This window comes from Coloeus monedula (assembly GCF_965178545.1).
Source record: "Coloeus monedula genome assembly, chromosome: 3".
Classification (NCBI taxonomy): Eukaryota; Metazoa; Chordata; class Aves; order Passeriformes; family Corvidae; genus Coloeus; species Coloeus monedula.
The window spans coordinates 92,456,016-92,482,364 of NC_138783.1; the positions used below are offsets into that span (position 1 = coordinate 92,456,016).

The 26,349-nt window shown below is 40.6% G+C and overlaps 1 protein-coding gene across 2 annotated transcripts in view; it reads right to left on the bottom strand.

Annotated features, from left to right (window-relative positions):
• Positions 1–2,081: 2,081 nt before the first annotated feature.
• The window catches only part of EDAR (ectodysplasin A receptor), a gene marked incomplete at both ends in the record, with an annotated part of 60,822 nt that continues 36,554 nt past the window's right edge, over positions 2,082–26,349 (bottom strand). Inside the window, 11 exons of one of the 2 annotated variants that reach the window (XM_082277370.1) lie at positions 2,082–2,401; positions 3,743–3,803; positions 6,637–6,796; positions 7,531–7,603; positions 7,908–7,982; positions 8,071–8,199; positions 9,314–9,400; positions 19,016–19,101; positions 23,917–24,098; positions 25,171–25,293; positions 25,996–26,064. In XM_082277370.1, coding sequence (XP_082133496.1) covers positions 2,082–2,401; positions 3,743–3,803; positions 6,637–6,796; positions 7,531–7,603; positions 7,908–7,982; positions 8,071–8,199; positions 9,314–9,400; positions 19,016–19,101; positions 23,917–24,098; positions 25,171–25,293; positions 25,996–26,064 — 1,365 coding nt within the window. Of the gene's footprint in view, positions 2,402–3,742; positions 3,804–6,636; positions 6,797–7,530; positions 7,604–7,907; positions 7,983–8,070; positions 8,200–9,313; positions 9,401–19,015; positions 19,102–23,916; positions 24,099–25,170; positions 25,294–25,995; positions 26,065–26,349 lie in introns of those variants that run through there. The other variant, XM_082277371.1, reaches the window with a different exon arrangement.

The window sequence follows — 26,349 nt, forward strand, 5'->3', positions numbered from 1 at the left end:
AATCATCTAGTTAAATTTCAAATAAATGCGACTTGCTGCATAATTGAAACAAGAGTTAAAATCTTACCAAATTTGGCATATGCAGATTAATGAAGAGTGTGTTATGATGTGAAAGAGAGGGTAGAAAAAGAATAATGAGAGGGATAGGTTTCATGTTGCAGTATGTACTTTCCCTGATATACAAATCAAGTGCTGAAAAGATACTAAATATAGATGTTAAAGAGTGATGCTAAATGTTTTGCACAATAATGATACTATCATAGATAAAACCTAGTTACTAAGTGATGGAGTACTAGTTGTTAAATTCTGGGTAATAAATATTTTTAATTGCATTTTGGAATTTATGAAGTATTGCTCTGTAATTGGCATCTCTTAGTTTAGTGTTTGCACTTAGTGAAATTAATCTTCACTATTTTAGCAATGAATTAGGCAAATAGGTTTGGTGACAGACACTGACTTGTGGTCTGAATGAGTTTTAGATAAATTTTAACTATGAAAATCAGACATTAGTTAAAAGAAAAACAAATTAGATCAATTTTTGTACTTCACAAACTCACAATAATGCTTTACCTTCCAGATGAGTTCGATGTCACTGGTGGATTCTGTGCTCATGGTCTAGGCTTACAAGAGTATATAGCATTAAGAAACGCTTTTTCCTCTGCATTTCAAGTGTCTCTAAAGAAATCTACTCTTTTTACTCTTTGTGTCACATGTGCACCACTGCTGTCTGAAATTCCTCTGGTTAGAATATAATTTGATACATAGATGTCACTATTGGAAAAGTATATTTTTAATGGTAATGAACAATCTGGTTTTGGTTTTGATTTTTTTCTTAACAGTAAAGAAAAGAAGATTTTGCTCTCAACTTGCAGGGAGTAACTGCCCACTTTTACTGCCCATTTGCCAACCAGCTTGTCCTCAGCAAGCCAGCAGTTTGAATTTATAGTTTCTGAAATATCAGTATGGACCAAGAGTGCATTTGTATGTATTATGTAGATTGTTTTGAAGCACTTCAATCTGTAAATTGTGTTGACTCTTTTTTCGTGTAGCATAGTTAGTCAATCTGAGGACTGTTCATATACACCTATGCACATAATGCACATACTCCTAGATACAACAAACCCATAACAAGGTAGGAAATGAAACTGGTTGGAGAGGATAGAAATGTACGTGCCTAATGTGTACTAATTGATACTGTGGCTGTGGTACTGCTTCTGGCTGTAACTGTTAAACTGATGCCTTAGGTTTTAACTTTTATATTTCTCAAATCCTGTACTAGCTAGTGTATAACTCTGAAGTTTCTTGTGGCCTCTTAGCTGCTGTTCTCTCATGCTGGTTAGACATAACCCCTCTAGGTTTGCTCTTCAAGGACACCAGGCCCCAAAATGTGTAAACTAAAGCCACTAAAGGGGGGGGGGGGGGGGGGGAGAGGGAAACCTGGGGTAATTACATCATTAACTGAGGTTATAATTGGAGAATTAACCCTGATATGCAAATGGACCAAGCTTATAAAAGTGTGAAGAACCCATGACCCGGGGTCCATCTTGGTTGCAGCCTTTTGACTGCCCAGGGTGTACCATTGGAAGGCCCTTCAAATAAATACCTACTATTATTCTCTTATTCTTGTCTAGTCTCTGGTTTAGGTGGCCACCACAATGCATCAACACCATTGAACCACTGAATGAAGCCCTAAGAGACAGGAATATTTTCAGAGAGCTATTCAATTCCTTTCCTGAAGGCCAGGCAGGAAGGTCGATACCAGCAGGGTTATTTGCCCTTCTACTCATGCACAGATCACAAAAGGGATATTTGTGTGTCCACTTACTATCAGTAACTGTTTAACATGAGCATTTTGTTTAATGATATGTTTCATGCCAAGCTTCTTGCGAGATTTCTGCTCTTGTTTTGGTAGATGTGTAACTTCACTTTTAGAAGTCAAAGAGAAGAGCTTCCCCTTGGTTATCATGAACAATTATGTAGAAGAAGCATCAACGGTCTTTAGTCCAAAGTCTTTGATGCAGTGCTTACTGGAATCACACTTCTTTGGGCTGATGTCGAAGTGCAGGGCCCAGACAGGCATGTCAGGATGTTCCTGCTGGGTCAGGAGCCGGCATTGCTTGTGCCCACTCCAGAATGTCTGCACACAAGGATTCAACAGCATCCAATCGCTCGATTTGCACCAGTTTGGTGAGCAGTTCTGGGATGCTGTAGCCTGCTGTGCTGATGCGGTCAAACAGCTGCATGCCATCTGTCATCCCGCCAATCTCATCCCTCTTCAGCCCAAAGCTCTCGGCCAGATGGCGCCACGTTTTCACGATGGCTTTCTCTGTGTTGTAGGTCGAGCTGAGCATTCGGCTGGTCTTCTCCAGGCAGTCAAATGGCAGCTCCGTAGGGCTCAGACCTGCAAAGGGAGGGATGGCTTTTCAGGTGGCTCTGGGTACAAGTCTTGACATTTATTTAAGTACAACAGATTACACTGTTAGCAGTGAATACAGCTAAAATCTTAAGTGATAGTTCATGATAGGTCTGTCTAGCCCCAAAGTTATTCCTGTATATTACCTAATTAATTCTTCATTAGGATATCATAATTAGGGTAAAAAGTTGCCTGGAAAAGGAGTAATAGATGGGTTGTATGAATGCCCATGGCTCTGCCCATTGCTTCAACAATTTACTAGCTGTTAGAAAAAGTATATTGCAACTGTGTCCCTAGTGAGCAGCCCCATTAATACACCTCTGCACATCAGGCTCAGTGTTTGAGCTCCAGAGACAGCTTTGATCCTTCCCTGAGACTGTCACAAGCAGCTGCTGAAACACATCTGTAATTGAAAGTTGCCCTTGTAGAAAAGTGAGAAATGAGGTGAAGCAATGATGCCAGATGCAAATATAAAGTCCCTGCAAGTGCTTAGCTGTCATGATTCTCTAGGGAGGATTTAACATTCATCCTGTGGGGAAAAGGCTATTTTCTCCTGGACGTATTTTCTATGTATTCATGGTCAGAAAACAGAGGAGAGAATCAGCTACAGCATTTTTCCCAAACAAGTCTTTTGCTTTCTGTAGCTTTCTTACTCAACAGCAGTAATCTGATGGGAGACAGAGCTGCCTGAATTACAGAATAATCATACACAAAGTGTGTGTGTGGTGTGGGAGGTAAATACAGTCACATCTCCTGTTCTGCAGGGAACTTAATTCGTGTGTCTTCTGCTAAAACACTTCAGGTAGTAAAGTGCTAAACAGGTTCAAAACGCTTATAGCCTGGAAACTCCACATGTTGTGAGATATGGGACAGAATTTAGAGAAGAAGAGTAGGTTGAGACTTGTCTTACCCTCAATCCTGACCCTCCCCAAATCAGACTTTCATATTTAGAACTATTTTTTATCCGTTATCTAAAGAAATAAGTCCAACAGGTTTCCTCTAGATGGGGAATGCAAAACTGCTTCTTTGCATCTTGGCCTGTTTGTGTGTCCCAACACAGCCCATCACAACTCTTCCTGCTCTCCATGGGAAGGAAGCTCACGCACGTGCCTGGAGAGAAGCCATGGTGTGCTTCAGCCCAAGCCCAGCCTGGACAGCTCTGGGGTCACGGCACCACAGGGTTCCTGGCAAGTGAATACAAATCTGCCTATGGTGTCTTCTCTGGTTTGGGATTATTTTCCATAGATAGTCAGAGGGCCTTCTTATTTTATAGCAAATGCTTGTGATCTAATTTCATGCTGTTAGCATAGGTGCAAATTGTACACTCACCTTCTGCAACGTCACATACGTTAGCGTACACGTCAAGTATCTTTTTCCTTCGACTTTGAATCTAAATGAAAAGAGTTTTATTTCATTAATTTTTCAGTTACAAGATTAAACAATTAGAAGACAGCAGTGGAAAGTCTGTGGGACATCTCCATTTTATGAGGTTTTCATATACTGTCCTTAAGGGTCCCTTTTGAAGACTCAAAGAAAATGACACAGCAATTATTCCATGAAACATAAACATATTTATGATTTCACTTGCCACTGCTAGAGTCTTTCATTCCAACTTCTAGACTTTTTTTGAGAGCAAGTACTTTTCTGCTCCAAGTGTTTGTATGTTTTATTTCTCTTTCGGACTGAGGCAAACTCCTGAGAATGAGGACAAATCTGGTACCATGTATGCGAAATTAATGTAGGGTTGTCCAGGTAAACTAGGTCAGGACTGGATACAGGGAATTAAATTCAAACTGAAATTGCCTTCTTCTGATAATCTAAGAGGACTGAAGAGGAGGGGCTCTTCCTTTCTGTCTCTTGACATAGACCTGCTTAGTGCCTTACTAATTAACTGAAATATTTTACAAATAGATTTAAAAAAATAAACCAGTGAAGTTTTGGAGAGAAGAAAGCTGGGAGTCCCAGGGAATCTAGTCATTTTTGACAAAAAAGAAACAGGACTGAAAACCTGACATTTTTCAAGCTAAAAATGGACATTGTAATATAGTTTCATTTAGCAAAATATTCTCAAGTTTTGGCTTTGGATTCAATGTGGAGTGAAAATAAATGTCAAAATGTCATGAGCTCTCAGGGACTGAAATTTTCTTCTCTGTGCCAGCTCTTATTAGGACTGAGCTTTCTGAAAAGCTGTCTTTTCGATAGGACTCTAGCATTATCTCCACAAATTTGTCACTTTTCACTGCAAAGGAGGCTTGAATAAAAGCTCTGCTTTCAGTATTTTGTTTTGTGGAAAGATTTTCCTCATTTTATTTGGGCTGTAAAGGGCAAGGCACATCAATGACGTGGATTAATGGACTTGCAGCTGGAGAGCACAAAGTGGCTGCTCCACCTGAGGCGTGTGCCTGGCAGGCACAGTGCGAGTGCATTGTCCGCAGGGCAACACAATGCAGACACTGAGTGTTGCTCACATCTTCCTCGTGTAATTTACATGTGCTGAGTCAGTCACGTTGCTATTTTAGGCTTGGATTACCTCTTTTAGAACCTTGAAAACAGGAAATTTTCTTTTAATAGGGTTTATTAAAACTTCTCCTAAGAAAACTGTTGGATGCTTATTTTCATTCTCCCCTCACTTTTAGAAGAGAGAAGAAGGTTAAGTAATTCCATGAAGAATTATGCAAGATGCTCTTTTTACCAGAGGCAGAAGATGGGAGATTTTTAAACCTTAAGCTGAAAGCAAACAGGAAATATTTAGCCTGATGATCGTCTCTGTGGCAGCTCATTGCAAATGGGTTTTGTTACAACTAGGAAGAAGAAGGCTTGGTTAATAGCAAGCCTCTAATTTTCTTTATCCTTGTCTAACTGCTCTGAATACTCTCTCCTGTGCTATTAATGCTACTTAATTCCCAATCTGAAGAAAATTACTGCTTTTCTAGCTTCTGGCAACTGGCTTAATTGTGACATCTTAGGTATGGAGTGGAGAATCTTGATGCAATCTGCGCCTTCATTGAAAAGTCTGTCTTCAGCCTTGTCAGCTGTCTTTATTCCATGAGGAAGTGTGTTAGAACAGGTCTGGAAGAAATAGTTCATGCTTAAGGTGCACTTATGGGCTATCTATCTAAATGACTCTGGAGAATGTATCTATGATCCATGATCTTTCTAAGGTAACCTGTTCCTTATTAAATATTTGGATTTCGTGACAACCCTAGATGTATCCTATTTCAAGCCAGTGCTTGCAAAAGTATCATAAAGTTGGATATTTAGAGAGACCTCAAAAACCTGAACTTTAAAATGTGAGTATTGGAGTAGTAAGTTACTTTCAGATGGTCATAAATGTCTACAACTACAAAACCGTTTAACTTGTGTTGAGACATTGTGTCTGATCTCAGCTGAAAAGTGGTGTGTTTTAGAAAGTTTGAGCGGATCCATCCCAACAATTCAAAACATGCAAACATGAAAAGATGCATTTTCAAACCTATTTTTTTCTTAAACAATATCTGATGTTTGATATTAATGATGTGATTTTGACCTAGATATTGCCATTTTAAAATAAATTTGAAATACTGAAAAAATCTTAGCAGACACCTTCTTTTTAAGGATAATTTGACGTTAACACAAACTAAAAGTTTGTGTGGGTGACATGTGGCCTTAACTGTGCCTTAAAATACTCCAAGTTAGACAAAAAGCCCTGAGCATTACATGCTCAGCAGGAAGAAGCAAAGGCCTTCCACAGCAAAACAGTGGATTACAGAGTCCTTCAGAGTACAGGAATGACCTTCAAGCCATGTGTATGTTTTTCAAAATTCCACATGGAAACCAAGCACAACACCGGATATTACTGAGAAGTCTGTGCCATGGAAATACCGATGCAGCTGGGTCAAGGTACTCAGATGCTCTGCTGTCAGCTGAATCCTGCCACTCTGATATATTGTTTTACTGTCTTAGCATTAGCTATAACAGGGGATTGCTGTTATTTGGGTTTTTTCTTTCTTTAAACTGTAAATATAACACTCAAAAAAGCAAAGTAATTGGTCTTGTAGAAAATTTGATTTTCATCCCTGAACATTCTACATGTCATTATGCAAAGAGATTCTATAAGAAATTTGTCTGGAGAAGCTCTTGTACATCAATCTGATCTACACTACAATGCATTTTGGGGGGTGATAGCTTATATATTTTTTTCGTAAAAAAATGGTCTCAATTTTTAAATCTCAAGGTAGCCTTACCCCAGTTGATTTATTGCTTGTAGAAGATTTATCTCTGGCCAAATGCACTAAAGATAACAAGCATCTCTCTGGAGTCCCTTGCTTGTCAACTGCAGCTTCTTCATCACTATCCATACTCCGGCTTAAAAGTCGTTCATTCTCAGAAGATGCATCATTTTCACTGTAAAATGAAGGATATGGTTATCTTAGTGAAGTCTCTCAAGCTGACTCCAGTCATCTCCGTTTTGCTATCCAAGAGTAATTGAATAGAATTGTGTTCCATTTTTTAAAATGCCTTTCCTCCGAAATCCTGTGAGCGTTAACGGCCTTCACCAGCGCAGGGTGTGTGTGCAATGCCCACCAGGTCACACAGTCACAGACAGCTTGCAAGAATCTTTTCAGAGAGAGATTTTCCAGCTGAGGACAGTGTTTAGCTCACTTTAATCATGTTACCCAGGCAGGTTTGGCTACTGGGCAGAGACAAGATGAGGAAAACTACCACAACCTGCCATCCAGATGATGCTATGAACAAGGGGTTTCCTTAAGACCTGTAGCAGCTATTTTTACTCTTCCCACCTAGAAAGGGAAGAGGAACCTCACTAAGGCCACGTGAGTGAGAGCTGCACGCAGATCCCAGAAATTAGCCTCTCAAAAGAGTAGATGGAATTCCAAAAGCGGATGAATTGGTCACAGAGAGAATGGGGAGGACACAGGTGTCTCCTCATGTTATCTGTTATCATCTCTTAGAAACCAGAGGGGGAAAAGCCTACTAAGGCACCTGGTCTTTGCCCTGCTGCAGCAACTTGCCAGCACACCTATCGAATTAGTTCATGTGTTCCACTGTACCAGGATGAATGATGACCATGTGCCTCCCCCATTTCAGTGAAACTAGCAATATACTTATCTTTTACCCACCTTTTGGCAGCCTTAGCTGGAGTAGCTGTAAGTTTTTCAAACTCTTCTTTCTCAGAGAATATCACAACATTATCTGTAGAACAACAATTAGAGAAGTTTAAATTGGCAATAAGTTTCCAAACCAGTGCTTTGTGTCAGGAGCTAGCTCTGCTGGCAACCTTACTGACAAAATAAATCTCTCTGCTGTATTTTTAATTGCTATCAGAGGATTAAGTGACATTCTGAAAGTATAAAAAACTGTTTTAGACCATTCTTTAGTAAACTGATACGGGTTTTATACACTCCAAAGGAGAAATTGTAATTAAGAGAAATGTATTAAGAGTATTTAAGCCCAGTGTTGTCTTGGATAGAAAAAGCAAAACTAAACCAACTTGTACCTTGTACTTCTTTCTTCTCTTCTTGTGTGTTAGCCTGAGCTTCGACATTTTTTACTGAGTGGCTCTTGCAACAGGCTAGAATATACAAATATAACTCTAATTATTCTCAGAAGCTTTCTAAAAAGAGCATTTGCAACTAAAATTTCACCTGCTGAACAATTACCTTGAGCAGATGGTTTTGTTTTTACAATGTAAAACATGATGATGAGGACAATGGCGATAGCCATTATGAAGATGGTAGACATGGCAATTATAAGAGCTGTAGCCAGATGTCCTTGTCCTGAAAGATCTGCTGGAATAAAAAAATAAATAAAGGAGCAACTCTTAGGATCAGAGAATAGTTAACAGTTTGCAGTCTGCTCTACACATAGTTTGCATAATCTTTTAGTTGATCTGAGTCTTGGTTACTTGTTAAGCATTGAAAAACTTAGTGTTGCATCTCAAAGGCAAGTTAATTAAAATTTTTTCAAAATTTTGATATATATGCATAAACCATTCATTAAAAATATTTGATGGTATGATCCATCAAAGATGCAGGAAGTTGTATTTTAATATGGGAAGCTGTACATAAGCAAGAGTAGAAGCTTTTGTAGCACTGCATTCTGGGAATCAGCATTGACAAGACAAAATCCAGTAAATACACAAAGGGAATAAGAGCTAAAATGACTGTTGATAACTGTGGCTGCCTCAAAAGCTCTAAGTTAAAAGGGGGACACAATGCACACATAGAATAATGGATGTTTTTCTAACAGATACTTAAAAAGCAGCATGGCTAGAAGGTGGATTTAAAATAAACTATATGAAAAGATATTCAGAAAGAAAACTTAGATGCAAAAGGCTAGAATTGAAAAGCCATGAAAGGATGCAGAAAATTAGAGATATGCTAAAAGGCATGAAAACTTCAATTTTTCTGAAAACATGATCCCAACAGTCGTGTTTTCAGACAGTACCAAGACCAGCATTGTCAGTACCTCATTAATTGCACCTTTCCCATTTTGTCTTCTCAGGTTCAAAAATTTTAAAAGCCTCCTAATCATGCTGGAGAACTGCTTATGTTAGCTCAATAAGAGACTGACCATATTTGTGCATGAAGTTATTTTCATCATTCTAAGCTAAGCTTTGCTGAGACAGAGTGCTATTTCTGTAGAGCTACAAATAATGAGCTAAATTTATTGCTGGCATCACTGAGTACAGCTCAAATCCTTTTTATGTTCAGCTGACTGAAACAGCAGTGTTGATTAACTGAGGAACAAAAATGAGTTCTGAATTATTTCTAATAGCAGTTTTAGAAATCTGGAAATGGTGACAATGGAAAGTGCAACAGATACTTTCAGTTTGGTTGCACTTTGTTGATGCCCTTTTCAAAACAAGGAGCTGCTAAATGAGCCCTGTGAGTGCATTCTTACCTTTGTGAGCATGCTGGTAAGGCGAAAAAGTGCTTGTGCCAGAGGTACTTGGGAAAATGGCTGAAATGCCAGAGTTAGCGCCTGCACCTGGAATATAAACAGAAACACCATAAAATTCCATGGTTACTTTGTCCAGTCAAAGGGATAGGTTGGCTCAAGGAAAGAGAGCCTCTACTTGTCTTGGTTGCATTCCCATTTATTAGCAAAGGACCCATGAACTGCTCGCTCTTTGAAATGTCACTAATCCCGAAAGGTGTTACTGGTACACTGGAACCTGGGTTACAGACCATGTTTTTGCATACTGTCCAGAGGGAGTGGAGTCAAACTCCTGAACAGATATGAACTCAGAAGAAAAAGCCAACTGCTACACATAGATTCCCATGTTATGGATCTGTCCTGGGTAACAGAAGGTTTTCCAGGATCCAACTGACAACTCAAACTGCTTACAACCCACTCTTCAGTATTTGCAACTGCAGACTGAGACTTAGCTGGTAGATTCATCAAACTAGTGCTTCTCACAAGCATCCTTCACTAGCAGCATCACTGTGAAACTGGGATGGTATGCACATCCTCATGACTCCACAGGAAAACATAGGGACAAATAATGGTGTTGATTGCTTTTCTGTTCTATGGGGCTGTACAGTCATAAAAGGGAATATTAGCATTTCCTGTAATGTAACTGGGCAGTATGTTTCTTATGATTTCCTGTTAGTCCAAATCTATATTCTGGAGAGAAGGAAAATTCACTGAAACAGTAAATGAAGAAGTTATAGGAAAACTTCATCCTTGCAGAGGGGTGAGATTGTCCAGTAGGGGTTTCCAGATCTAAATTCTACAGTCAAGGTTAATCTTTCAGTTAGTGTCATGCACCAAGTTTTCAAAGCATTAAACCAATTCATAAAATAACATATTTTGACAATAGCAAACAATACCATGTATTATTTGGAATAAAGCTGTTGATGGGAATGCTTTTATATAGGAGGGTGTTTGCATAGTATTCCAAAACAGAACAAAAATATTAGGGTTGGGAATAAATGTTCATCCTCAAATGAATTTAATGCCATTGGTAAGCATGTAATGCAAACAGCTTCTATCAACAGACACGGAAAAACATTTTCTGTCTTGGAGGAGGTATGAAATTCCTCCTGCTTTATATTAGCTGTCTGTGGAAAAAGTCCAGTGATAATTAAATTCAGCAGACCTAAAGGCAAAAAGCTGTCCCAGTCATCTGGTAAGGTGTGCACAGCACATGGCTCCACAAGGTGGTTGGGCAAGTAGAGTAGGTGAGAGCTCACTGTGCCATTCTTTTGACCAAGTAAATATTCAAAGAAATCAAATCACCAGGTAAACATGACAAGAAATCAAGTGGTCTGGAATGGTTCTGTGGTGAAGAACAAAGCAATATGCACATTCTCCAAATGAAGAGAAATGTTTTTTAAAAAAGAAAAACAGTACTGTCTAAAATAAAACCTGTCAGCATCTTGTGAATGAGAAATGTACATTTAAAGAGGTTACAAAGTATGAGTTGCAGATGTCTCCTAAAGAAATTTTCTTTAACAATCACAAAACCTCTTTCAAACATCAATCATTTGAAGGAAATGGATTAACTCATTATAATTGGTATTTTTTCAAACTGAATAAGGATTTTCATAAGGTTTTAAATATAGTAATTTATTAGTTCAGATGCTTTTTGTATTTTGCAAATGAAGGCTAGATTACATAAGTCTTGCATCTGGTCCTTTCTCTGTGACAGATTTCCTTCTAAGAAGAATTAGTTATGAGCTCCAGAAACTTCAATGCAGTAGTAGGCTCTCTAGGGATCAGTAAATGAAGATGTTATCTGCAGGTAGTGGACATTAAAGACAGGTACAGAATAAAAATGTGTAAAATTTTCAGCAATTCTTCCTGAAACTGAAGTGAATTATCCTTGGTCACGACCTCTGTGTTTACTCATTGTGGCTGGACAACAGAGGAAATTTAGCAAATGGCCAGTGGTGTAGCCTGATGCTTTCCTTCATGTTCATGCACAGCCACCAGGCTTACGCCTATTCTTGCAGCCCCCCTGGCAAATCCAATTGCAGCCAATTGGAATTCTGCGCGCTCCTTGCAAGCTGTAACAAGTCAACAATAGCTTCTCTGACACTGCCTCTCAGTGCACACAGGCAAGCTGTGCTGCTTTGTCTGCCTGGAGTTTAGCTAACAAGCTTCAGCTCATCTCCTCTGCAAGTGAGTTTTAGGAAACTCGCCTCTGTTTTCCATCACTTGAAGCATGAAGTCATTGAAGTATTTCTGCCTAATAATCTTTCAGTTGGTTGGTAGTGTTAACCTCGTGTTTTTCGCCCATCTGTGAAAGGAAGTAGAGCCTTTCAAAGTGGGAAGTCAGGCAGCAGAAAGTAGCACAGGAAGGGTAAGGAGGAAAGTCACCACTCCTCATTCAGCATCATTGCCACACTTCACCCAGCTCTACACCAGGGCAGGGCGCATTGCCCACACCATGCACACGTGTGGACACACTCCCCCTCTCCTGTGCACACCAGTGAGAGCCTCCAGCCCCAGAGCCTGTGTGCAGAGTGTGCTTTGCACAGGAACGGAGCCACCTCCTTTGTTCTGTAGTGCTGGCATGGCAAAATCAAGGCTGGTGCTAGAATGTGGTGGCCTTTTACACATGCCTGGGTGGGAGTTAGTCATTACACATATTTTAAGTCTGCTGTCAAATTTAATAATTTGGCATATCCATTATGAGCCAAGATTTTTCTTTAGATGTGGCTTAGAAGAAAGTGCCAATTCATGCACCTGCACTACAAGAGGAACCAAACTGCCAGCTTCTGTGGAATTTCAGTTTATACCACTTTTGTATGAGCAAAAAGAAACAACTCATAGCTGCTGCTTTTTCCCAGTCAGCACCAAACCGTGACTGCAATGCCCGTTGTTCCTGTGCACATCCAGTTTTGCATCCCAATCACATTATTAATTCTGCTTCCAATATAGATGGCACATCATCTAAAAAGACTTAGATACAGCTCAGGCAGAGACATCCTAAGGTGTTATAGCACAACATATGGAAACAACTCTATTTTTTAAACAAAGAGCGATGGCTATAAAATAGCTGTGCAAAAGAGTGGTTTATATTCTTAGACACCTGTATGTAATACTGTAGGAATGTGATAAAGAAATTAGGAAAGAAGTTTATCACTGGTGGTTTGTAAATTTTTGCATTTTAAATGGTGTTTTGCAAGAAAATTGTGATTTAGTTGTAACTTTCTTGGAGTCTAAATAGAGTTTCAATAAAAAACGGCTCCATACTTGTCGTTTAAAAGAACAATTGAATCTGTATTCACATTTGAGTGTTTGGGGATTTTAACTCAAAAGATAGCTTTAACTTAAATTGCCATCCAGATGCCTTTTGTCCTTTCAGGAAACAAATGCTGGGCAATGAAATACTTTTTTCTTGTTTCAATGAAGCTTTCTGCTTTATGTAACAGACTATTACAGTTGTTCTTGTATCTTGAAACAGAACTTACAATAAGAAGTGACGAACAAAACTACCAGATTTGTGAGAGGAGCAGGGGGAGGGCACAAGGAAAGGAGGTTTTACCACCATGCCCCCTTGCAAGTGTTTGTGAGTGAATAAAATCTGGTGCAGTAGGAGACCATATGTGCCCCTGACATATGTTGCTGTGGGTATCAACTTACTGGTCCATTCAAAGGACTGCTGCTCACAGACAGCAACAGATTTTTTTTGAGTCTATTTAATACTTAATAACATGTTATAAAAATCTCCAAAATGTGTACACAACAGACTATCAGAGTGATCATAAAATAAGACACATTTTAAAAAATTGTTGTCTATATATTAATCTCTTTCTTGTTCTTGAGTGCAGCTTGCTTTCTCCTGATGCATCCCTCCTCTCCTAGACATAGTCCAGCTATGAATGGCACAGACAAGCTGCAAGTGCCATCACTGAGACTCTTTTATGGGCTGAAGTAGGATAAAGCACACATGCAAAAAAGTAACTATCAGCCTGAAATACGAGATGAAAAATAGATTATACTGAGTTGAAATTCAATAAAAATAGGCAGTTGATGGCTGACAAAGTTAAAATTGGATTTTAACTAAACCTAGTTACAAATAAAGACCTAGATATGTAGAAAGCAGAGGTCAGAACTTTTAAATAATGTAAATCTGTATTCAGGTACTTACATGAAATGTTTGCCTTCAAACTTAAGGAAACAACACTTCAAATGGAATGCCTGTGCTCTTGCAAAGTCATGGAAGCTAAAGCAGCTGTCAAAGCCAGCCTTTCTTCTGAGGTACCTACATGTGACTTCAGTAACCAAACATAAACCAACTCTGAAAATATGGCAAATCACTGATAACAGAACATATCCTAGGCAATGGAGGATTGCCTGAGTGACCTTTATTTTACGGAATATTATAAGTTACTCTGATATTTTCTGGAGCCACAGATAGATACTTCAGTTAGTGTAGGTAGTTATTACACCAGGAAGAGCATGAAGTAAATTAATTTCTGAGAATTAAACTTTTAAAAATGATCATAGGGAAGTTCCCCCAGACTTTTGTTTTCAATCTGGTCAATCTCTCTGTAAGTAACCACATCACATAAAAGGAAGTATTTTCTTGCTGCTGTGCTCTCTGTAATGTCTATAACTATTTTATTTCTCTCTCCTTTTATTTTGCCAGGGCAGGGAAGTGATGATGCTTATAGGCCACATGGCCTTAGTATGACAATTTATTTGCGTCTGTTGAAGCTTTGTGTAGGACTCACTGGGAGCTGTAATTATTGCACAGCACTGGAAAGTCATAGACAAGAACTCCATGAACTAAGCCTCTGTCCAGGAATTCAGTGTGATCACCACTTTCTCTTGCAACATGAAGGAGATAATTGCTGTTTAAACTTTGCTATCATGACTTCAGAGTATCGTAAGGAAGAGAACAGACCTGCCTTGAGCCAGTGTCCCATTTCTCTGGTGTCCTGGTGGCCAGACTGCTGGTACAAGGCTGCAGCTCTGCAGGTTTTTCAGCTCCTGAGCTTGGTCAGAGCAATCCTGCAGAGACCTGCAGTGTCTCCCACGGGCGGGTGGTGCTCCCTGTGGCAGATGCAGCTCCAGCACCAGTGAAAACATCAAAGCCATTGGAGTGGTTTTACTGAGAAGAATTGCACCGGGACCACATACCCTCCTGAGGGGTACCTGAGCTCAGCTTTCCCAGCAGCTGAAGACAGCAAAGCCCACATTTTCTTCTCAGATCTCTCCCCATCAAGGCTGATGGCTGAAGCTGGCCAATTTTATCCTAAGGTTAGCTTCCTTTCCTAATATGGACAAATCCTTAGGGGATGAGAATCAGGCCATACCACCAGTGAATAATAAAGCACAACCTTCAACATTTCTCCAAGTACACATGTGAAGAGGAAATGGGTGTTCAGAGATCAAACAACTCAAAAAAAAGAAAGAAAGTTTGTTAGTTCCAGATAACAAGCCTATTCGTTTGTAGGCATAATTTGAAACAGAAGGGGAAAAAAAGTCCTGATGTTGTTTGTATTACAAAAGGACAAAACTGGAAAGGAATAGAAATTAGTGATATTACAAAGAATGGAGAGTTAAAGTAAAAATCTCTGAAAGAACTATTTTAACTAATACAGTGGTTTTGGCATTAGGCTTGTGTTAAGCCCTTCAACTGAGCAGGCTGAGCTCTGAGTCTTCAGTATGGGTATGGATGTGCCCCCCTGATTACAGCTTGTCACACGAAGCCATCAATTGTCAGTCAATTTTTCCATCTCATCTGTTTAATTCTTTTTGAAGGTCTAATGATACAATAATAAAAATCCTCTTCTATTTCTAGATGTCATTTGCTCTCTGGTATTTAAAAAGTAGCATGACCACATATGTTTTCCTTTATTGATATTATTCTTCTTTTTGTTTTTTAATTTTCCCAAGCTATCATTGGTAGGTGTGAGACGTAAAAGCTTACACAAGTTGGTTATTGTATCTGGTTTTATATATAAAACCAGCAAAAAATATGAAATAAAATAAAATAATGAAGTAAAATAATGAAGTATTTTATTTCCATACACACTTATGAATATATACAGTAGATTAACAAGAAAACCCTCAATCAGTTGCTGAAGTTCTCTAGACCAATATACTGTGAGTGGAAAAGGATTTGCATATTTGATGTAATTGTGTAAATTCAAAGTAAGTGTTCCTGAAGTTATTGTAGGGGAGTTGATTTTGTTTTTCTCCAACATTTTTGAACTGGAGGAGCAAATATCAAAGTTTGAAGAGAAAGAGAGAGTTAATATACATAAACTAATTGAGAGTTTCAGCTGCTAAAAGACAAAATCTCTTCCAGCAGTAACTGTACCTCTCTGCCAGAGAAACTCCATATATGGCTGAATCTTCTGTCTTATGCATATACTTTTACAGTGGATAAAAGAAAAAGAAAAGAACGAAAACACCGGACATAGTCCGAGGCCTGAAGTGACTCCAGTTCCAGAGGTGTTGACAGAAAACCCAGCACCATTAATTGTGGGAAGCCACATCTTAGAGTGGTTTGGTGTTCATTACCGTAATGCTTTGATTTACATGGAAAACCTGCTTCCCCTCCCGTTTGCAGTGCTGTTATTTATCACAGAGGTATCATATCCCCATTTAGTGTCAGCAAGGGGCATCGATGGCTCATGAGTGCCTCAAGAACAGCTGAAGTTCTCAGCCTTTGGCATTTCTCATCATGCTCCTCTGTGCTCAGCAGGGAGGCTCCTGCACAGGAGACTCGAGGGAGCTGCGTGCTGAGAGGCCAGAAATCTTACATAGCTGTTTCACAGTGCACAAGGTAGGACAAACTTCAGTCTTTATGGTGAAGTTTACCTTTTTCACAGTAAGAAAAAGCTTTCCTGCTACACAGCACACATTGTTATGCTCATGTATGCACAGCCCTTTCCCTGTGAGTCCCACTGCCTACAAGCTGCCACTGAAGCCTGTTAATCCTCCCAGGCTGCAGAACTGTTGCTCCCATCCTTCAGACCAGTGAGATTTTCAACACCATAAACTGGTGACATGTTTGGCTCAATTAAACCTCTGACCTCTGTGAAGCATCTCCCTTTCCTCCCCCTCTTTTCCATGCTATTTTGTGCTATTTATGTCTCAAGTCCTTTGAGAGGGAAAAATATCCCAACAAGGTGACACAGGCCCATCAAGAAATTTCTTTCTCACTTCAAGATCTTTTTACTCTAATATTTCCAGATGCCTGGGCATGGGGTGTTCATCCTGTGTCCTTGACCATTTCAAGTTTTATTGACTGCATATGAGCTGAAAGATATTTTCTTACCCTTTGATCAAACCCAAATACTTTTCTGCCAGATAAAACGTGTCATCAGACAAATTCCCTGAGCAAGTTTCCATGCAGGGGCACATACCCCTGGACTTGACCATCTGTAACACATAGTCCAGGCACTTCCCCAGCAAGGAATGTTTCCAGCTAACGAGAGCACCACTGTTCTCCCATCCTACCTCAGCCCTAATGAAGGCCTGAAACAGGATTTATCTGGCCTCACTTTTCTGTCTAGAGTTATAAACCCAGAGCTTGTCATCCCGAGCTTCCTATTTTTAAGTAATTTGCCATTCTCATTTCCTTGTTACGTGCTGGATCACCTTTCTCCAGTGGTGTTATGTACGCAGGAGAGTTTGAAAAACAGGAGCACTGGGGGAGAGGCAACACTGCAGTGTGGGGTTTAGGCTCCTGAATGCTGTTCATTGCTATTCTGAAGTCTCAACAAAGGAACAGAAGATTCCTGGGGCCATTTGGAGTTTTCATACTGGGATCTCCATCCAGTTAATAAGCCAGTTAATAAGCAGAAGTTGCTCTACACAAAGGAACCATTCCTACCAAAATGCTGGTATTATCCTTCATGTGACAGAAACTGCATCCTCATGTTAAGGTTATGTGCCTGGAGAGCATCACTTAGATGAGCTTGGAATTTGCAAACCTCGAAAAATTCCACAGTTATGCAACACTGACATATCACCTCGTCTTTGCCCTGACTGGTATAATCTGACAACAGTGAAATGTGTGAAAAAGATCATCTGCTAATACCAGATTTTACACTGCCTTCCACAGCAACAGGGAGCTTTTCAAGGGGCTCGTGCAGCAAGGCTGATTTTCCATCTGGAGTACAAATTAATGCCTATGAATTGGGGCACTGCCATTCCAAATGGGGTGCAGATATTTAGATGTCCTAAACCAAATTACCTGAGCTTAGTGGTTTGAGGGACTTGGATTTTAAGACATTTTCTAGCTTTTTGAACACTTGTAATCAAATAGTTGGTTTCATGGATTTGATAAAAATGGAAATATTTAGTCTTTCTAGGACTAATGTTTTCTTTTATCTTAGTACCCAGTCAATTTGTTGGTTTATACACTTGCCTAAATTCCTCACAAAGATAATATATGTTTATTCTTGTGTTTATCAAGCTAAAAATTGCATGTAGTTAATCATTTGTGCTGATCATACTTTCCTTACAGAAACAAATTACCTATTGTATCTGCCAGATATCCTACAAAAGACAAAGATTTATTTTCTTTTAGTTGAGTTATAGTCATAAGATCTGGTGGTTTCTTCCAAAATCAGTAAGTCTGATACTTACTTTAGTAGTATCATGTCTGATACTACTAAAAACCCATTTCAGCATGTATTTGAGACAGACCATCAGAGCTGAGCAAGGGATTAATTTCCAGCTATGGGTTAGCAGCATACATGGCTCTATTCCCACCAGTGGGGCAGCCAGGTGCATCTGCATCCTCCTACCTTATCCCCTCATCTCCACCATGACTCTCTGTCCTGGGTGTGGCTGGGGTACGGCTAATGTTATTAATAGCAGTTACTATGGGGCTAAGGTTTGGATTTGTGACCAAACTGGTGTTGATAATTCTTTCATTACTGCTGAGCAGTGCTTACACAGCACTTTTTTCCCCCCCTTTTCTTTTTCTCACTTTCTTTGCCCCCTAAAGAAGAAAGCAGTTTTCTGTGGGGTTGCGTCTGCAGGACAGTGCTGGTGCGAACTGTCCCTCCTCCCCATGGCATGAGGATGGATAAACCATTGCATGTACATGGTATGCAAAGGAACAGGTACCTCTAGGGCATCACACACACATTGATACATAATTTTTTCAATTAGCAAACTACAGACTCTTTTGTCAATGAAATACACAGAATTAATTGTCTTATCAGCGCTGACCACCATACATCAATGTCAACCCTCGAATCACTTTGCAGCCAAAGCATATGAAAAGGTGTGATGCACCTTTTACTCCTACAAATTGCAAATCTACAAATTGTCCCATGTTTTCGTCACAGGTGAAGTGAAAGTCAAATAAAAAAATACACAGACATGGCATTTCCTGGACCTACTGGTTAAGTTACCCTAATAAGTCCTGCATGGGATATCTTAACAGATGAAAACTGGAGAACAAATGAGCAATAGTAGATCCTAAAATCAAAGATTTTTCCTCAAATGATAAGCATTCCCTCCCTTTGTTGGCAAGGCTAGTTGGAAGCAGAAATTGCTCAACTGGAGCTGGGTTTATTGCTTGAACATAATTATCATCACTGAAAGAATTCACATTGAGCGTCCAGATGATTTTAAGTCAAAACCAGATGAAATGCATAGAAATGTCAGAACACTTACATTCCTTGGTGTTGGGAGGCGCCAGCAAGCACGAGTAGCAAACCATCCCATAGATGTTCCGAGGTCTGTTTTCCAGCATGTAGTAACTGCAATGAAAGGCAAGATGAGGCAAAACAGTGCAAATTAATATGATATGACTGAACATGGTTCAGCAGCAACCAATTATATGGAGATAAAATCATTTTAAAAAACTTTTATAAGCAATTTGAGGCAAAGATTAGTCTTTCTTTTTTTTCTTTTTCAAATTGCCTGAATAGAGACTGTGTTTCTCTTCTTCCTTTCCTCCTAAAATGTAATTAATCAAACATCTAGACACGACAAGAAGTGGTAACACTGCCTAAAACAACATTAGTCTCCCTGCTGAGTTCAAGCTGCAGTTTACAGCATGCCCTGAAATAAGATTTTTCAAAATAAGAGAAGGCTGTTTTTTGAAGCAGTAATCTTTCAAGCAAGACCACCAGTTGGATATGGCTGGCTAATTTTATTTACAAACACCATAAGAATAATCTCTATCATTTTAGAACCAAATCTGAGCCAGATCATAATAAAAAATACAGGAAAGCACCACCCTTACAGGGCAAGGCAGATTAGGTTTCACAGATTTGGTTTGTTTTTTTAATTTCCTGGCTGTATTGTTTATAAATTAGTCCTTGATAGTGGAATTACGGTGTGAAGGAAGGGTTTTCATAATTTGAACTTCTGGGCTGCTAATAGTGTTGAAATAAGGTAATTGGCTGCTCAAGAGCTGGATCCACATGCACCCTAATGAGTAATTATATCAGAATCATACACGTGTTGATGTAACATCATACTGTTGATGTTACAGATATGTCTTTACAAATCACTTGTAAATCACTACATATTTTAATGAAGAGATTAATAAATTCATAACCCATTCTGTGTAGACAGGAACTCAACACTACGAACATTTTATGCAACTGGGGATCTGTTTTCTCTGCTCTTATGTACCTGTCTGAGCATGTGCAGTATGGGCTCTTTTCTGGAAAATGCATGCATTGTTAGGAATTCGCTGCTGAAACAGTCCATCAAAATCAGTTGGCATATTAATGAATGGGAAATAAGGGATATAGGTCCAGCAAATAGAGTACACAGAGATGCAAGGAGGAGACAAGGCCTGGAGGAAACTCAGAGAGCAGGGGAGCTACACAGGGTTCCTCATTTCTTTCTTACTGGTTTTAAAATATTCACCCTCACTCTTTCCTTCAAATATCTCTTGTGCCCCATCTACCACTCTACTATTCTCTAAAACTTCATCTTTCCTCTCATATGGGGGCCTACCTAATTTTAGGTTGTAAAGCAGTTAATAAATACACAGGAAAAGACTGCCAAACCACAAAACGAAAGAGTGGAAGGCCAAAGATACATATAAATCTATGAAGAAAAATGCAGGACAGTTAGGATCCACAGCCTAATAGATGTGTTGGTTTAGGAAAGACAAACAATCCTTCTGACACTTAATTAAATCAAGCTGGTGGAATAATTATTGGTTTTCACCACAACGCAGAATGGTGGAGGACATGTAAAAAAAACTGAAGAGGATGCTCACAAAAGGCAACCATTCGCTCACGTGAGTAGGAAGCTCTGCAGTTGCAAGCATTAATTATTCATCCCCATGAAGTACTGGCAACAGATTTTTGTTTCTGGTTACTTTCCAATGCACCAGATATTAAAGGTAATGTTGGAAACGTGATAGTTTTATATCACCAACTACAGAGAAATGACTCACTAGTGAAAAAACAAATTTTCACAGTGTTACTCTTCCACTATGAGATTTATTCTTTCTTTCCTTCCACCTGCCAGGCTCAGGTTTGGAGAGGCTACAGGCAAAATCCAAGAATAGAGGCTAGGGTGAAAAATTGACTTGTTTTCCTGCTTAACACCATAGTGGTTTATCTTGTGCTAATCTTGGTGGTGTCATTCCAGGCTCAGGGACCTGGAGCCGGGTTTAGGTCTGCCCTCCCACCGTAACAGGGAACCTGGGACCGGGGCAGGAGCTGTTCTCAGCAGGGGACAGTCTGCAGAGACACAGCAAGGAGGAATATCCTCGGTGGAGGCATCTGCTGCCTTATCCAGACTAGCAAGGGTGGGATTAATTTCATTAGGAATTCACTGGCTGAACCTTTTCATACAGAAAGCAGAGAACTGACCCTGCGTTTGCTGTAGCCATGGACAAACACACGAAGTGGGGAAGTGTCAGTAGCAGAGGCATTTCTAACTGCATTTAAAAAGAAAATGATCCCATTGCAATTCTATCTTGTGAGGGAACTGGGGACTTACCCCAAGCTGAAAATAGGTGCTGGGACAGCATAAGGGATATGTATTATTTATACACGACCTGTTCTTACTCCTTACGGCCACTACTGAATAAAGACAGACAACCAGGCTAGAGGGACCCTTGCTCTGACCTGCCATTGCTGCTTATAGTTGGCTGTGATCTCAGTCACACTCCAGCAACACCTAATGGATCACCCCGTTGAGAGAAACAGCCTGAGTCACACCTAATTTCCACATTCTTAACCTGTCCTATTTGGCATAATGGAAGAACTTCTGGGCTGGAGCAGAGGATGAAGCCTGCAGCATCCCAGGAGGTTCAGTCTAGGTACCTCTAGAGTTCACTGGCAACTGGACTTTGGTTTTGAGGATCACAGCTTTGGAACCAAGCCTTTAAAATCTTCCCTGTCTTGCATCTTTCTTGTGAGCCTGACAGTGTTATTTTTATTTTATATGGGATGACAGTGTTGTTTTTATTTTATATAGTGGATGACCTCTCCTCTTGTACCAAAGGTCTCCTTCTTCCCTAAAATTGGTCATCAGTAATAGTGAAAAAAAGGAAATTGAAGGAAAAATGTATAATTATCCAGCACTTATTTTAAGGCAAAGTACAGAGGATGGCACTTGTAACCACTGGAAAAGGCATCCAGATCAGTTTTGTCTGAAAACTTTTGTACAGAATGTGCCATATGCTCATCTTTTCCTCAGGCTTCTTTATTGAGCTGGTGAAAAACAGCAGAGGGATGAGATGTCCTTAAGTGCAGGCAGCATCTGTGGCCTGTTATCTTGGGAGGGTCTGCAGTGTGTTATGGAAGCAGTCCTCTGAAAACTGAAGCCTTGTTTTTATCCCTCACATCAGCTCAGGGGCTCTCCGAGGTTTACTGCTCAGGCAAGGGAGCACCCTCCCAGCTGCCACTCACCCTGGTTCCTGGCTGTCCCTGTGGCACTGGGGGCAATAAGGACAATCAGCTACTCACCAGCTCTCTGCTCTGACACACAGGCTCTGCATTTCCCCCACCAGAACACAGGAGCAAACTCTGAGGACTCTAAGTAGCATGAGGAGTCAGGGCAGCTTCAGAGCATGTTTTAGCTCATATTTAGTTTATCTTGGGAGTTCCATCTATTCAAGCTTGAACTGAGAGGGTGTTTCTCCTTAACTGCTGGCTTTGCCAAACAATCCCAGGACCTGAGCGTTGCAGGAGGAGCGGCACACAGCCAGATTCCGGCAGACCAGTTTCTGCTACAGGCTACACCTGTGCAAACATGATGTTTTGAGATTTCTCCCCAAGCACCAGCTGTGCAAGCTGATTATTTTCTGCCAGCACCCTGCTCCCACCTGGGTGACCTCATTAGTCCCGACAAAAATTGCAAAACAGCAACTGTGGCCACTATTTAACTTTCTTGCTCTTTATGATGTATGGGGAGAAGTCAAGAGGGAGCTTTTTTCAAAACATATCCTATCATCAGTCTGTTTGGCTGGCAGCAAGACAAGTCCTTCATTTTATTTGTAAACTGTGAAAATTTCACACAGGCTCACTGACAAAATAAACCTGGAAGCTTGCAGGGCCTCTTTAACAGGGCTTCCTGTTCTATAGGGAGTGTGGGTTATACAGCATCTGCAAACTGCATAAAAACCAAATGTCAGCAGGAATTACTCTCTAAACCAAAGAGAAACAGTGGCAGAAACTGAAAAGGTTTGTAAGGTGAGGTTGTACTTTAGCGAATTTACTCATCCTACGAAAAACTGTTGAGAGTGCAAATATATGTCTGGGTTTGCAAACTTTCAGGTGTAATATTGTAAAGGATAAACATATCCAGTGTAGCGATTTCTTTCCTCACCATTATTATCAGAATTATACCGAGTGTAAGAGACCATTACAAAGATGGACTTAATAAATAGCATCTACTTCAAGCCCTTCAGCCAGCCTGAAACTTGTTTTGACTCTGAACAACACTACACACAACACATTAACAGCTCCTTAGACTCCTTTCTGTTGTGTAGAAAGGACCCGAGAGACTAAAATGCCTTGGTAAATCTCACTGAACAGCTATGTTAGCTAATGCTGTCAACTACTGACAAATGTGCCAGCTGTTCACATCCAGAGAGGAGATATTTTATACCCCTAAACATGCTGTAGTGCCAGCATAGACCCTACAGGGTGTTCAAGGTGCTTTCATGCAGCTCATTTGTAGGATGCAGGACTTGGAAGGTGGCACTCTGAAGCTACAGCTGGAAGCCAAGCTGGATTTCTTCAATCATTTAAAATGGCTCTGCAGACCTGTGCTTGCTCCCTTTCCATCTCTAGTAAGAGAAAAAGTTTTCTAGTTGTTCCAAACAGCTATTACTTCAGTTAGATTTCAGTAAGATTAAAAACATCTTCTTTAAGGTCCCTTCCAGGCCTAACTATTTTACGATTCTATGATTTATTAAACTCACCAATGCTTTTGAAACATTTAAATGTATTGTTTTAGCAGAGATGAAAAAGCATAATTTACCAGTATTGTACCAACAGTCAGCTTTGACATGCAGAGGCTGTCAGAGATTTTGACATTAGAAAAGTACTTCCCAGTGCCTTGGGTAGAGCAAATGTCCACAGATAAGTCCTTACCCTGGGAGACAAGGACCACACTCTGCGTCGTTCTCCTGATCACCAGGCGTCATGACTGTGGCTCGAAAAAACCCCTCGCAGTCCTTGTGCCGTCTGCATATCTGGTAACCTCCTTTGGAGAACTTCTCTGAAGGGCAGGGGATGCAGCCATAGTCCTCATCTTTGGTGCCATATCCACATGTCTGCAACAACACACAGTCACTCAAAAGCAGACTTGTGCTGCACACCAACTTCTAGCAAAAGAGAATGTTCACAACCTGCTCCGTTGGCTTTGCAGCACAAGGGGAGAGAAGTCTGTCATTTGGCCTGTTAGCGTCTATCCTAAAAAGACCATGCAGGGATATAAGGATGCAGCACGCTGTGTGCTGGAGAGGGAGAAGGGGAACTGGAGCACCATACTGCTTGTAAGTGGCCCCCCATACTACTTTTATCACAGTCCAGCAAATTGTGGAAGTGAATTTCAGCTGCTGCTTAGATGGAAAGTGAACTGAAAATGGAAGAGTAGAGAAGACTCCTACAGGAGAAACAGCTGCAGCAGGGCTATCAGCAGCTTTCAGGCTAGGAGACCCCAGAGGGAACAGCCAAAAGGCAATGTTTGGATGAGATTTTGTAACCTCTGAACTCATATGTCCCAGCCGAACATTACGTTTAGATTAAATAAAACTAAACACAACTGGTTATTATTCAAACATACTTGTTCGGGACTACCAACTGTGTGAAATGCTTGCAATAGGATGTTTATCCCATTAAAAACCAAACAGGATTTCAGTAATTTATTTTTTTTAATAAGCAACAATTATCTGCTGTAAATCAAATGGTTACTTGGGAACCATAATTTAAAATACTGCAGAAACATACAAGTTCCTCTAGTGCCAAAATATCTTAGCAGGAGAGCAAAATTAACTTTTCAGTGTGGGGGGCCAGACTGACCAATTTATCACTCCGTGTTGGAACATCAGCATCAGATTCTAAATAACTATTGAGATGAGAACAGGCTGGCAGAGACTGTGTATGGAACTTTCACCTTTCAACTTTTAAAGTATCCCTTCTAACAGGCTGCTCCTGGGATGTGGTTTGCTGGCATGCATGCACGATACCTAGCTCCCACTTGGAGGTGTGAGCGCTTCTGCCAAGCATCCATTCCCTTCCCCATTTCCTTTCCCACCCACACATTACTGCCATGTAACAAAGCATTTGTTTTTCGCATTTGGTGCTCGATATGTGCCCCCCAGCAGCAGAAGAAGCTGAAATTACCATGTAAGGCTCTTCACCCGGCTCGCACTTGGGGCAGTCATGGCACATGCCGGTGGTCTGGTTGTAGTACTCATTCTCACCGCAGTTGGAGTATTCGGCACTGGCAGAGTACACCAGGGAGACCTGTCACCAGAGAGCATTCCAGAGCACTGTCACTTCCACTGCCATTGTCCTCCATGCCTCACCCCCTCCCCTTGCCCATCTGCTGAGGCTTAACAGGCAGCAGGGCCAGCACCGCAGCGTGAAACAGCCCTGAAGCTCAGAAGCAGAGGTGGTGACACTGTTTGAATGGAAGCAGATGCCGGTTTCAGCAACCTGGTACTTCCAAGAGTTTCTCAGAGACTGACATTCATGCTTGTTGGCACAGCCACTCCTTAAAACACTGAAGGCTGTGGTTCCTGACCTATTAACTCACATGCTCTCCCACACAAGCAAATGCCCGTGTTCACACCCTCACCACTCCCATCTCTAATGGACCTTCATAAATGTGACTGCAAGGGACAACTATAACACCCCAAGATAATGCACTGCCCCAGGCCACAGCCAGGATAGGGCTGTGCTTCATGTGACACCCAGGCTAATCTGCTCTTCCAGCACCTTCTGTCTCTGCCTTGTCCTGGGTCCTTCCTCTTCCCCCTCCTTCCTGGCAGCCACGGTTTCAGCAGCACATTCTCAGGTGTTTTATGGAATGGAAACTGCTCACTGCATTGAGGTTCAGTCCCTAGGTCATGTGTGGTTCTGCCATAATTCACAGGTGGTTGCGAATAACCCAAGCAGAACCCTGTCATCTTAGCTAGAGAGACATGTACACACATAAATACCTACCACCAGGAAAGGGAACACGTGAGTCCATTTACGTTCACCCAGGTGAGCCATGCTCTCTGGATATTTTACCTGAAAAGATAGAATTGGTGGTTGTTTATGAACATGAGTAAATATTTATGTGTGTTGCCAAAATAAGAACAGAAGGGCTCACAAGAAGAACAAAGGTTACATGGGAGTGATGCCCAGAGGTCTAAACAAAGAGAGGGGGAGATGTGCACGTGCAGTCGTGCACACACACAGACACCACACACCCTGACGGCACCTCTTTCCTCTCTTTGAGAAGAAAATGGCAGAGAGGAATCCAGTTTTGCCATATTTACAAAAATCTGTGAAAGATGAAGAACCAAGTCTGAA